This window comes from Stegostoma tigrinum, chromosome 6 (genome assembly GCF_030684315.1).
Source record: "Stegostoma tigrinum isolate sSteTig4 chromosome 6, sSteTig4.hap1, whole genome shotgun sequence".
Classification (NCBI taxonomy): domain Eukaryota; kingdom Metazoa; phylum Chordata; class Chondrichthyes; order Orectolobiformes; family Stegostomatidae; genus Stegostoma; species Stegostoma tigrinum.
In genome coordinates this window covers 58,621,092-58,635,993 of record NC_081359.1, presented here as the reverse complement: position 1 = coordinate 58,635,993, position 14,902 = coordinate 58,621,092, and the positions used below count along the sequence as shown (strand labels likewise).

Here is a 14,902-nt window from a genome sequence, read left to right as displayed (position 1 = left end):
CTTGTCCCAAATCCAGAACACACACTGACATCTTATATTGATGGATACTAGATCTTACTCTCCACAGTGGATTGAAGACCCACCCTCTGGACTGGAGGCTATCTGCTTGGTCAGCAATTCCAGCAGTCCCACCAGCGCCTGAGCTTTGGAGAGGACACTGTCAGAACTGCAGGCAAAACCGTGAAGGAAGCCCCAGGGATTCCAGTGTAAAACGAAGGTATTGGGTAGGGATTTTTTTTGGTTGCTTAGGGAGGGCTTTCAGGTGGTGGGGAGGGATTTTTAAGCTATGTGTAGCCAGGAAGAAGGAGGCTACCGTCTTCTTGATGGGTGCTCCAAATGGGCAAAAGTGCACCCCACAAAAGATAGCATCTCGTCTTTCCCACCACTTAAAGCACCAAAAATGGGAATTCCACTCCTGCCCTTGCAACCATTTTAATGATGTATGCAGCATAATATTGGGGTCAATTGGGCTTCACACAAAATAATTCATTATTTACATATGGGGCATGGGCTGCAGATTATGGCATCTGCCCATAACCCTGCATAATGGGGGTGCTACAAAGAAGGTGGCACACTAGCCATTCAACCTAAATCGTATAAGCCCCTCTGACAAAATTCCAGTTGGGCCATGTAATGTCCAGTGCAGTATTTCGAATTTTCATCGTCTGCTACTAACAAAACAGAACTGTTCTGTGTTACATGGGACAGATGGTACACAAATGCCATAAAGTATCGTTTAGTGTCACGAAAGTAAATTTGATCACTAACTTTCTTTAACAGAATACAAACTGCTAACTTGATTACAGTGGTATTTGTTAAAGCAGTAATGTGTCATCTGTTCATAAGTTGCAAATGTACCGCCTACTATATGGGTTGTCAATACCAATGTTCGATGGATACAACGGGCTGATTATTTGAGGAGTGGTGTTCATTGTTCCAGCTATTACCACTCCGCTCCTTTCTTCTCACTTTGCCCAGGAGCTCTGCATTTTAGGCCAGGACACCTGAATGAGGTCTCTAATGTGAAATGTGAAACATGCTTGTGCAAAATCAGCTAAGCCAAACTCCTTTTTGACTCCACTCTCTGCTCTATTTCAGAGTTACTTTGATGACATACAGAGAGAAGATAAGTAGATGGGAGGGGGGGTGGTGTGAGAGAGTAGGGTGACGTGTTGGCAAAATGGAGTAGGACGGCAGGTAGGCGGGTGAGAGAGTAGGGTTAGATGGGAGGTGGAGGGGAGGTCGTTCACAGCAGGAATTTCAAGAGTGATTGATGGGGGTGTAGTGGTGGGGGGGCGAGAATCTTGGTGTTAGTTAAAAATCAGGTTGTGGTAGTAGTCAGTTTTATAGTTATCCAGAAGAGGCAGTAGGTTTCGGTTGTCCAACTGGTAACTATTCTGGCAAGTGCATCTGAATTGTCAGAAACATCCCATGCTAATTCAAGAGTTGACATTTTTGGAGGGTTCCACATGCATCTGGGAGTTTGCCCATTGGAATTTTAAACTTTTTTGGAAATTCCCACAAGGGAGATCAGAAGATTTGGGTCATATACTCATATAACAAAAATCCAGCATGATGCATGTTTGCTCTCTATGCTCCTAAATTCAATAGATTAGAGACAGGTAGTGACGGCTTTGAATAATCTAAGCTTTGTGTTCAAACAGAACAGGTATTGTCCTATCAGTTGAACAGACTTCAAAATTACATCCAAAAGTTTACAAACCAATAAAATGATTATGTTGCATTTTAAATAATGAATTCTAATCTAAATATATATGGTAGAAACCGATGATATTTTAAAAATCACTGTACCCGTACTAGTGAAAGCCTTACATTTAATGACAGACTTGTGATGGAAGGGAATTCTTACACTGCATGTTACAAAATAAATTCAACAACAAAATGATCAAAACTTTCCCATCTCTTTCGCTTACAAAGGGCAGTTACTCAGACAAAATTGAAAATTCACAACCAAAGTTTAAAATCCCATTTAAAAACCTCTCATGCTAGACTAAGTAGCACAAATAGATTAAACATGCTTTTCTTAAGTCCTACCAATAGTGCAGTGCTCTCCATTCCACCCAGGGCTGCATTCACACTTGCCATCCTTACAAGTCCCATGTTCACTGCAGCGTGGGTGACATGCTCGTTGATCACAAACACTGCCCATCCAGCCTTCGTCACAGCGACAGGTGCCTCCTATGCAGATTCCATGGCCGCTACAGTCTACTGCACAAATCTCTGTGGGAGACACAACAAATCCCTGTATTATTGTCAAAGATGTAACAGTTCAGTGCCGAGGTCAAGCAGGAATAAAGGGATTTTTTTTTTCAGACTCTCAGCAGGTAATTCCTTTCAACAATAAGGATTTAATAAGAGGATTACAATAAATTAGAGATTACAGAGGCCAGCTTTAAATGCTCCACTTATTTCTTTTACAAGCTCATGATGACAGCTGTTTCTTCACTGTTGTGACAAAAAGTGTAGTTGATAGGTTCTACAGAAAATATATGAGATATCGCATTTAATTAAAACCTTGTCAACAGTAGCTCAAAACAAAGCAGATGGGAAGAGGTTATGACATAGTTAAAATATTATTGTATCGAAATACCACTCAGAGGAACTGTCTTGGAAATTGCCGGATGCTCAGGATTACTGTGTATAATCGTCAAATTCTTGAGCCAACTTAAAAAACATCCTAAAGACCTTCTACCTGAATTGTTAGATCCAAATGAGTAAAAAAGTGATAACTGTTAGTATTTCTTCATTTCAATTATTTCAAAATGTTTGCATACTTTTAGAATGTGTTTCTATCATTACTAATATTTTCTTACACTTTGCATTTTACTTTGCCTTTAACTAAACTGTAATGGACTGCAATTTACTTGGTAGTTCTGCAAGTCACTAAAATGCATGAAATTCCTCTCCGCTATTTGAATGAAGTATTGACCCAGTAAACTAATAAGTTAATACCCTTATTAAAATATTGACAAATGATTTTTACATGATATTTTACTGTCTTTTTGTCTTGTCATGGTTTATTTGAATGGTTCAACAAAATAGAGAAAGTTTTATCTTTTAATATTCCTATGGATTAAAGTTGAAGAGTCAGGTTCTATTTGTGATAAAACATTTGAAAATAATACAAAAAGCATTGTCTGCTGTTGTAATGTCAAAATATTGCATTTCAAAATAAAAATGCAGCTCAAATGCTCACAAAGTGTAGGTTACGTTTTCGGCCTATATATCCTGAAATAAAAAGCTATTCAGATTTAAAAAGAATAAATTTGGTTAAGTTTATTTGATCAGATTTTAATTATAGAACTACTTGGTTTTATGCTTTGATTACAACTGCAACATAGGATTTTTATTAATATTTAATTATGGGATTATTACCATTACAATTCAGATGAGTAAAGTTGAATTAATTGCTTCAACCGGTTGAGTAAAGGTGATTTGAATGATGCAAAAGTAAGTGATGTAGTATGCTCAAATAATCTAAGAACAGCCCACAAATTGTCACTTATTTATTCAGGTATTTGCTAAACCAATGACTGATTTAAATTAATTTGGCCATCTGAACAATTGAATTGGGTATTAACCAAAGCTTTTAGTGACTTTTTGAGATCAGAAGGAGATCTTACATATTTCCAATGGGAGGAAAAACCTGGTGGTCACATGTATTAAACTTTGAATCTGTGTGAAGATCTTAATGAACTTAATAAAAATGACAAAAAGTTTTTAAATTGTTGAAGTAACGTCTCAGCAGGTATTATTGCATAAATCGGACTTTCAACCGACAGGAAGCAGTTAAAAATCTAAAGAATTTAGCTAAATTATTGAGGTAACAAGTAATGTTTCATAATGGGATGGACTGAGGTCCAGATAAATAACCATAAGGATCAAAATGCTGTTGGATGTGACAGATAGATTCTTAATTTCTGCAGTTGCTTTTGTGAGATGTAAAGAAAATGGACAAAACGCTTCAGGAGCACATGATGGTGATCACTTTCTAAAACAAGACTTGGAACTCCAAAACAGAATGTACAACATTCACACTTATTCACTTACTGGAACTCTTTACCAATGTTACTCTAAAAAAAAAATTTAACCAAATGGAACTTTCCAAGCTATCAGTGTTAAATATTTTTCAGTCTATCAAACAATAAAGGAGTGATTTCAATGATCACATAATAGCATAATAAGTGGGAGAGAACTACTAAGTTTCAGTCTACAGCCACTCAGAGATGAAGAAAGTAATGGTTCTTACAATACTTTGTGTTCTTTTTCTTGCAGTAAACTGCTATTTCCCAGTTCAGCAATTAAGGGGATTAATTTTATCGTTTCAACTCAAATTATAATTGCAGCTATGCAAATTATGTAACTTGATATGATTTTAATTTGGATGTTTCAGTGGGATTGTGTCTTTGATTTTTTACTGCTGTCAAGAATACCAATTATAATAAATGCACACATATGCCTCAATAAGAGTAAAATGAGACAAAAATAAAATGATAACAAGTCTTAAAAAGATTTACAGAAGTTTATCTTTTCTCAATATTAATATTATTGAATATACCAGATATAAAACTGAGCAGTGACAAAGTTTATTTGTTGCAACAAACTGGGTGATCAAATGCATTGGATTAACAACATCTATTCAGAGGTCCATGATTAGTGATTTCTATACCTAAATCTGATTATTTGGGGAATAATTTGTGTCAGGCTAAGCACTTGCCCCCAGGGAGGAAAGATGATTTGTTATGTAGGTCAACGAGTGCCAGTCTAGTGTGAACCGCTGACTGCAAAATGGTAATTCAAATTTGGAGCAGAAATCCTGCTTTCCTTTCCAGCTCTGAAATGTACATGATGGAGAGGTACAATGGATTCTGATAAGAAAGGGGACAACCAATTAAAAATCAGAGTTGTGGGGGAGGGAAGCCTGCACAGTGCTATGAGAATAACAGCAAAATATATGGAGAGGTGATGGCCTATCAGTGTTATCGCTAGACTATTAATCCAGAAAATCAGCTAATGTTTCTGGAGATCTGGGTTCGAATACCGCCAATGGCAGATGGTGGAATTGGAATTCAATGAAATATATATGGAATTAAGAATCTACTGAAGACCATTGTCAATTGCTCGAAAAACTCATTTGGCTCACTAATGTCCTTCAGGAAAGGAAATCTACCATCCTCACCTGTTTTGGCCTACATATAACTCCAGACCCACAGTAATGTGGTTGACTCTTAACTGCCCTCTGGGCAATTGGGGATGGGCAATAAGTGCCACCTAGCCAGAAGTACCCTCATCCCGTGAATGAATAAAGAAAAAAAATGGCCTAGCAAGCCACACAGTTGTATCTTTGCTACAAAATCTCAAGAAAGAATTGAAATCAAATGGGTCACCTGGCATTGACATTGGCGCCAGAAAAGACAAAGCCCAGAGGACCTGGAAAGTACTTTTTACTAATATCAGGGGGTGAGTGCCAAAATTGGGAGAGCTGTCTCACAGATTAGTCAAACAACAGCCTACATTAACCATACTCATGGAATCATATCTTACAGGCAATATCCCAGACACTACCATCACTATCCCTGGATATGTCCTGTCCCACCGGTAGGACAGACCCTGCAGACATGGCGGCACACTGGTACACAGTCGGGATGAAGTTGCCCTGGGAGTCCTCAACACTGACTACGGATCCCCATGAAGTCTTATGGTTTTGGATTAAACATCAGCAAACAATCCTACTGATTACCATGTACTGTTCTCCCTCAGCTGATGAATTTGTACTCCTCCATGTTGAATAACACTTGGTGAAAGCACCGAAGGTGGCAAGGGTGTGCACCTGTGCTCTCGTTGGGGGATTTCAATGTTCAGCACCAAGAGTGGCTCAACAGCACACAACTGATTGACGTGGACAGGTCGTAAAGGACATAGCTGTTACAGTGGGCCCGCGACATGTGGTGAGGGAACCAACAAGAGGGAAAGACATATTTAACCATATCCTTACCAATCTGCAGGCTGCCGTCTATGACAGTAACAGTAAGAGTGACTATCACACAGTCCTTATGGAGACAAAGTCCATTGTGTGGCACTATCCCTGTGCTAAATGGGAAAGACTTCAAACAGATCTAGCAGATCAAGACAAAGCATCCATTCAGCACTATGACCCATCAAAAGTAGCAGAATTGTACTCCAGCACAATCTGTAACATTATGGCCTGGCCTATCCCCACTCAACTATTACCATCAAGTCAGGGGCTCAACCCTAGTTCAGTGGAGAGCATTCCAGGAACAGCATTAGGCATACCTAAAAATGAAGTGCCAACCTGGTGAAGCTACCTAAGAAGACTACTTGAATGCCAAACAGCATAAGCAACAAGTGATAGACAAAACCTAGTAATCCCACAACCAACTACGGATCTAAGCTCCGTCGTTCTCCACATCCAGTCATCAATGGTCATGTACAATTAAAATAACTCACCGGAGGAGGGGAGTCTAGCTATATCTGGCTGCTGTGGTCATAAATAATTTGAACCTTAAGGGAGTGGATCCTTTCCTGGTCACCAAGATTGCTGGTTCATGATAGGGTGTTCTGATCGCAATGTGGGTGGAATTGATTGCGTCCTGCACTTGCAGGAAAGGCAGCAAGGGCTGAGAATTCTTAAACCCTTGCGGTCCACCCCCTTACAGCAAGAGACAAATTAATGAATTGACAAGCTCTTGAGAATACAGTATCACTAACATCCTGAATGCACTTATCAGTTGAATACTGTAAAAATCCAGAGGTCCCCAGCATATCCCTGAAATGATCAGCTGGCAAAGAAACTCAGGGTAGCCTGATACTTTTAGGATTACAAGGAGGGGATTGGTGCCAGTCCTAGGGACTGCAGATCCTCATCACCTTGCTGGCACATGTGTGACATGATGGCTAGGAATATCCTTAGCTGTATTCTACACTGGCTCTCGGCAATTTGCAGATTAGATCATCAGAAATAGGAATAAGAAGTGGTCCAGAATAACAAGGTGTGGAGCTGGGTAAACACAGTAGGCCAAACAGCATCTTAGGAGCAGGAAAGCTGATGTTTCAGGCCTAGACCCTTCTGACCCACCTTATAATCACAAGAAGTGGTCCCTTCAGCTCCTTTGGCCTCACTGCCATTCAACAGGAGCATGCCTGTTTCGATATTCCAACGTTCACTTCCCTTACTGATCAAGAATCCATCTATTTCAGCCTTAAATGTACATCAGGGATTCTGCCCTCACATCTCCCCGTCACGAACAATTCCACAGGGCTCACTCAGAAAGATCAAATTTCCCCTTATCTCAATCTTTAATTGGTGTTCATTTATTCTGCGGCTATGCCCTCTGGTCCTACACTCTGCCATGAGGGGAAACATCCTCTCAGCATTTACCCTGTCAAGCTCCTTAACAAATTAGTATGTTTCAATGAGATCACCTTTCATTCTTCTAAATTCCCATGAGTAGTGTCCTGACCTGTATAGCATTTGCTCATAAGACAATCCCACCATACCAAGGATCGTCCTGGTGAATCTTCTCTGAGCCGTCTCCAATGAAAAGACATCTTCCCTCCAATAAGGAGACAAATAAGCTGCAGCTGAGCTCTCAGATTCTGTTCCATGCAAGAGCCGTGTTCCTCCATGGTAGCTGTTGTCCATCTTCCTCTGGAGGCCGTGTGGCAGTTGGTTGTGGCCACTGTTATTGCAAATTGAGTTTTTCTCTGCTGCCATATGTGTTGGCTCCATTGCAGTTCCATTGAACTGTAAGGACAACTGCTGGATTGACCTCTTCCATGCTCCCCCAGCGTTCAGGTGATCACTGAGTACTGTAATCTTACTAAAGGCTTGATTCACCTTGAAAGTCTTGTCCATGAAGCTCCAGGCTATGGCCTCAGATGTTAGCTTCTTGCCATTAATCTCACAGGAAATTGCAATCATGTACTACTGCAGGATTACCTTTGAACCTGGCAAAGCAACTTCTCCTACATGTACATAATCCTGACTTCATGTAACAGGACCCAAGAAAGCGTCCCTGTGGCCTTCAAATTCAAATGAAGCAGTTGCAAGGCAGCAACATGACCCCAAACCCCACACTGTCCCCACTCCCTGCCCACGTCCCACCGCTACCCACTGCTTCCAAAAATTGCCATTGCTCATTGCTGTTTCTAGTGATTATCAGATTTGGAGCAAGTGCTAGATTGGATGCAGTTTTAGGTAAATCTTTTAAGTCTACTAAAGTAAGATTCTGAACAATTCTAGTCTCAGAGCCTGGAAATAACTCATCAAGAACATTTAACTATTTTTTACAATCTATAATTGGCTAATTTAACCATTAAGAAGAATCTATAAAGCCACCATCTTTTGGAGGGAGGGATATTTTGGAAGTTGTTTCTTTCTAGTCCAGTATATTTATAGCAATCCTAACTGTTCACATGTAATACATGAGATACGTTTCTTTCATGAGCATCAGCCAATGAAGAATCAAATGAATGTCTCTTCTTCCACTCGCTCTTGTTGCCCCAAGAGGTCACAAGATGCCATTCAGGCCACAATGTACTTTCACTCAGTCAGAGTTGGATGGAGTAAGAAAAAAAAAATCGGCCTGCTTGAATGTGTTATGACACACCACTGGGACCATCAAATCCTTTGGGAAGTCTTGAATGAAGGCCTATAAGTTTAAAGGTAGGGACACGGCTACAACACCACAATATCTGCTATGTGTGGTCTGAGGGATATCAACATTCTGGACATTGATTTGAAGTCACATGCTTGCCATTGTGTAATCAATGAACATATGATTGCTGGAGAAGGCACACATTCCAGTTCTGGACACTATGCCTTTTATTGATATTGAAACCATTTTCCACAGTTGATTTTGAATCATTATATTAAGGTGCAAACTTTACATGTTCTGTAATGACTTGCAGGCTCTTTATGTCTGCAATTACCCTTCACGCTCCTCAAGTTTCAGTTGACGTGATCAATAATAGTTCCATTTTAACCCTGAGGCCACTGAATTTTGAGAGGTTGATGCACTTACTGGTCCTGTATCATCCCAATAGAGGTCAGAGTAACCAGCACTTACCTTGATCCCTCCCATTTCTACTAAATTCTGCCTCACTGTCTACAATTTCCCCCTATGACTGTTACCTTAGCCACCTAATACTTAGACTTGAGCTGCCTGCATCTCAATAATGTCATGGGCTGACCCTAGAAGCCCCTGGATAATGCAGGATCCACACCCTTGACTGATTGTGGCCCATCCCTTAGAGAAATATTGTCATCTGAGGGGAAGAGGACCTAAATGCCAAAGTTTATTTCAATGATGATAGTGTGATTTTTGGATATTTGCCCAAGTAACTCATCCACTTTGGACAGTGAAAAAATTGTGCCCACAGCATCCAACTTGTGATGTGATTCTGTTATTGGCTAACATTTACTAATCAACACCGACTGTGCTACAAATTACACAAATTATCAAATCAAGTTTATCAATCTGGCTCACAGTCTGATGCATTTACATGTTAGAACTACATTTATTCACACACAAGATTGCAGGTTCTTTCTAGGCAAAAAGAAGACGTATGCACAATGCAACCTTTTCACTGAAGAAAAGCTATGGAGATGGCCAATCCCGGCTACATCCTGATGACAGTATCCTGACCAATCAGAGCTGACTTGCTTGATTTGAACTTATGACAGGTAAAAGTTCCTACTGCATCTTCACATCAACCATAACATAGCTAGTCAGCACCATCTTCTCATAATATATAAACGTTGCTTTCTTTCAAAGTTGTTTTCTTGTGTTTACTTTATTCTTTCATTGAAATTGGATACTATAGACTAGCGGGTTTATGCCTATCCCAAATAGCCCTTGAGCTAGGTGGATTGTTGGGGCCATATCAGAGGGCAGCTGAGAACCACCTACATCTGTGGGGTTTGGAGTCACTTGTAGGCCAGAGCAGGTAAGAAATAAGGGACAGTTTCTGTCCTCAGGAATACAAGGTGAAAAGTTCTGACTTGTTAGTAATGGTAACATAGAACAATCCTTACATTTGTTTCAAATTTGTGTTTCTTTAACATATAATCATGTGAGTTGATTTTACAAAAACCGAAAGTACTGTGGATGTTGTAAATCAGGAACAAAAACAGAAGTTGCTGGAAAAGCTCAGCTGGTCTGGCAGCATCTATGAAGAATTCTGAGGAAGGGTCACGCAGCCCAAAATGTTAACTCTGATGTTTTTCTTCCAAGATGCTGCCAGATCCCTGCTGAGCTTTTCCAGCCATTTCTGTTTTTGGGCTGATTTCATAACCAGGTACTTTCCCCAATGGTTCAGAAATCATGGTTTCAGCAGGAGTCATTAAAATGTAACCTGTTAAGGCCATTGGGAAACTGACAGGTTTGAATCGTCACCTACTTTACATCTTATTCATTTACTTCTTCCCACCGAATTTGATGCAAAATAACATTGGACAGGCTGCTTATCAGATCGTGATGGCTGGATTTAGTAAAAGCTACCCCATCTTCTTTGCTTCCAGATAAAAAAAATCAGTTAAAGATCTATAATTTCCCAATCAGCACTCACCATCCCTGACTGGGAGGACCAGATTCAAGATTCAGGCTGATTGCTTGCTCAAAGAAAGGGAAACTTAATTTTATGTCAAAACAGTATTCAGCTGCTTGGAAGTCAGAATTTGGTTTGACATACAAACACAGGATGGAGACAAATATTTTTAATGAAGCTTAAGATACATCATATCTGGTCTACTGAGATGAGTATAGGAAGAGTAGGCGATTCTGCCCATCAAGTTTGTCCCGCCATTCAATACAATCATAACTGATCATATACTTCAATACCTTTTACCAACCCATCCTCATAACTGATTGAATACTTCAATACCTTTTGCCCACCCATCACCATAACCCTTTGTGCCACTGGAATCAGAACTCAATCTCTACCTTAAATGTATTCAAGGACTGAGCTTCCACGGCCTTTTCTGGTAGAGAATTCCAAATCGACTGCTTAAACACAATGCAATTCTATATGTATAGACTGTGTGCTCAAGTTACAATGACAGAAATAAAAAGTGTATGATTCATTTGGGTGGTTGGAAAAGTCCTGCAGTGAAGATAATAAAAATACCTAAGATACAAGCAGCTTTCTCTTATGCGATGTGGCAATTAGAAATTAAGTTGTTACTGTATCTCATTTGCTTTACCAAAAAAAGTTCACTTCAAGATTTACCAGTTAGAAACAGTTTCAATACGTCCAAAGTTTGACTTTTCAGTTCTTCAAATCAACAAGAAATTGAGTATCAACAGCTTCACTCTGCAGAGGTTATTAAAGTATGAGTAACACGTTGCAAGGACTCTAACCATTATGTGATTCCCCTGCAACAAAGCTGTGGGCAATTGTACAACTGTGCCTGTAATATCAAATAGTAATAGTTGAGTGTATTACCCACGGAGCAATCGTGCCCTGTCCAGGCAAGGTCACAGTTGCAGGTCTTTGAATCTGGTTGGAATGTACCATGCCCTGAACAGTGGTCTGTACAAGCCGTTCTTGGAGTCTCGCAATTTGATCCACCCCAACCGGTGGTGCAATGACATTCTCCGCGAACACATATTCCTCGTCCAGAACATGTTGAGTCTAAGCAGTCCACTGAAAAATAAATAAAAACAACTGCTTTAGAACTACAAATCTAATATATTTAGGCTGTGTTTTTTTTCATGAAAGGCCAAATCAGTTAAATAACAAATAAATAAAACCATATCGTTTTGTCACATTAAAAACACTCAGGGTCATTAAGGTGTCAGTTTTGTCACTAATGGACTGAAAAATATATTCACTTGAGCCACAATCTCACTCACAGAAACACTCTGATGTTATGGGACTGCTTGCCTTCAGCAACTGTGTTCAATATCAGTGGCTAATTTCAGTTCCATTAAATCTGGTAGCTTTTCAGATCCTGCCAAGCATCTTCTATCTCAGGGAAATTGTGTTTTGAAGAAGAGAGAAGGTTTCAAAGTATACAAGCAGGATATAGCAAACCAAGGGTAGGTGAATTAATAAGGTGAAGGTATGTAAAAGTACAACAGCTTGTAAGCTGTTGAAAGCTTTAATATGTAACTAAAAGGAAGCAAATATCGAAAGTAAATGTGGTTCTGTTCACACTTGGAATGGGGGAATAACAATGTGAAGTAATGTAAACTGGAAGAGATGTTTTGTGAAGACAGTACACGGCTCAACAGAAATAGTGTGGAACCAAGATTTAAACTGGAGTGAGTGACTGATTTTAAAAAAAACTGGAGAAATTGATGGGATTAAAAACTGACAAATCCCATGATTTATATCCTAGCATTCTAAAAGAGATGGCTGCAGAGCTTGGGGATGTATCACTTTTAATCATTCAAAATTCTCTGTTCTGAAATGCTCTCAATGGATTTGAAGACAGAAACTGTAATAGTTGGGCATGGAGAATTGACAGCAGAGTGCTACCTCAGTTATCTCAACATTAGTCAATAGGAAAATACTGGAAACCATTGTTAAGAGGTGTTAAACAAAACTTAGAAAATCACACTAGGATGAGTTGGGGTAATATATTTTTCAGCAAGGTTAACCATGCTTGACAATCAGAGGTTTGTGCAAGTATCAAAATATAACTATTGGGATAAATAAAGCAGAAACAGTGGGTGTTGCATACTTGGATTTTCAATAAGTACTTGAAATGCTGTGCACCTGATAAGGTCTCTTGATGTTGGGAATAATATATTAACACAGGTAGAAGACCGTAAAAATAACAGAAAACACAAAGGAGGGAAAAACATACCATTTCCAAGTTGTGAGCTTGTTAGTATTATAGTGTTATTGTCTCAGCTATTTTCAATCACTATTAATGACTTTGATGTATCTTCAATGGCTGCCCAATTGAAAACCAGCCCAATTCGGTTACGAGAATTGAAATGGATGGCTTAAACTTTGCTGCAAAGTGCAACCAACTCTTTGAAGCTAAGGGGATATGTTAAAATAATGTATCTACATTTGCTGGCAATACAAAGGTAAGTGGGAAAATAAGATGTCAGAAACACTTAGAGGCGTTGCGAAGGGATACAGACAAATTAAGTGAGTTGGTAAGTAGATAGCAGATGAAGGTAATGTGAAATTCTTCACTTTAGTGGGAAAATTAAAAAAATTGTTTACTTTTCAAATGGTGAAAAACTATTAAATGTTGATAAATAGGAGCGGTTTAGATTTCCTTGTACATTCAACACAAAGTTACCACGCAGGTGCAGCAAGTATTTAGGAAGGAAAATAGCATTTAAGCCTCTATTGAAGGTTTTGGGGTAGAAGAATAAGGAAGTGTAAGAATTTCCTTGAGATAGAAGATGCTTGGCAGGATCTGCATTTGGAGAGCTTTAGAGAGAACGTGTGCATGGTTTTGGTTTTTATATCTAAAGAAGGATAATATTTACCTTACAGGCATTGTAACAAGACTTCACTAAATTGACTGCTGGTGTAAGAGGATTGTCCTATAAGTAACAATTGAGTTCCCAAGCCCATTAAATTTTGAAGAATTAAAGGTAATATCATCGAAGTAAACAAGATTCAAGGGAGGTTTGACAGGGTACATGCTGAAAATCTGTTTCCCCTATCTGGGAAATCTAAAATGAAGAGACATTATCTCAAGATAAAGGGACAGCAATGTATGGCTGAGACAAGGAGCAATTTCCTCACTGAGGGGATTGTGAATGGTCTGTATCCTCTGTCATAGAGTCCGGTAGATTCCGGTTGTTAATATATTGAAGGAAGATCGTGTGCTGAACTCTAAAAGTACCCAAAGTACATAGCCGATAAAATAGGAAAGTGGAAGTGAGGTTGGAGATTACCTTATTCTTAATGAAGGGCAAAACAGGTTTGAGGACCTGCCTGTGTTCTTGTTATATTCTTAGCTATAACTAAAAATTTCTCTGGGGAAAATCCACGCTTGAAAAAGAATTTTTGAAAAACAATTATGTTGTAGTTATCATGCAGTTGTCAACCAGAAAGCAACACAAAGTTTTTTTTTTAAATTCACTCATGGGATATGGGCGTCACTGGCTAAACCAGCATTTAGTGCCCATCCCTAAGTGCTCAGTGGTCAATTAAGAGTCAACCACATTGCTGTGGGTCTGCCATCACATGTAGACCAGAACAGATAAGGATGGTATATTTCCTTTGCTAAAGGATGTTAGTGAACCAGATTAGTTTTTCCTCAATAATTGACAATGGTTTCATATTTATCATTAGACCTTTAATTCCAGATTTTTTATTGATTTCAAATTCCACCATCTGCCATTTGAATCCAGGTCCACAGAACATTAGCTGGATTTCTGGATTAATAATCTAGTGACAGTATCACTCGGGCACTGCCTCCCCAGCATTCGTTTCTTAAAAAAAATCTATTCTGAGCTCATTGCAAACTATTTTATCTGCCAAAGGTGTACTTGTCGAGGTGCATGATTCTCCTATTCGGCAAATATTCAGCAACATTTTCCAGTTTTTACTGTAAGCCTCAAGGGGAACATTTTCAACTTTGTTTTGTTGAAAAAGAAACTTTGCTGAAGATGTATGTTAGGCAAGTAGTCAATGTGATTCTTCAATCTTTAGTCTGGGTAAACACAGGTCCAGTGGTGAAAAGTCATCATTTGCCAACTCTTCTGCCCAAAGGCATTTTCACCAACTTAAAGAGCACCGAAGATCATCTGCAGTTAATGAGAAGCCTCCAGCTCTCCCAAGTAAGCCCAGGTTGTTCTCAATGTTCTCAGAAGAATTTAGGAAACAGTACAATTTATAACAATAAAACTTAATGCACCATAAACCTAGTACTGGTGGAATG

General features: G+C 39.2%; 1 protein-coding gene across 7 annotated transcripts in view; it reads right to left on the bottom strand.

Moving 5' to 3' along the window:
- The window catches only part of tenm4 (teneurin transmembrane protein 4), a 973,741-nt gene that overhangs the window by 134,604 nt on the left and 824,235 nt on the right, over positions 1-14,902 (bottom strand). For 6 of the 7 annotated variants that reach the window (XM_048532769.2, XM_048532768.2, XM_048532771.2 and 3 more), the window contains 2 exons: positions 11,488-11,688; positions 2,056-2,241 (listed from right to left, as the gene is read on the bottom strand). The exons of the other annotated variant lie outside the window; for it this stretch is intronic. In XM_048532769.2, coding sequence (XP_048388726.2) covers positions 2,056-2,241; positions 11,488-11,688 — 387 coding nt within the window. The remainder of the gene's footprint in view (positions 1-2,055; positions 2,242-11,487; positions 11,689-14,902) is intronic. 7 annotated transcript variants of the gene reach the window in all.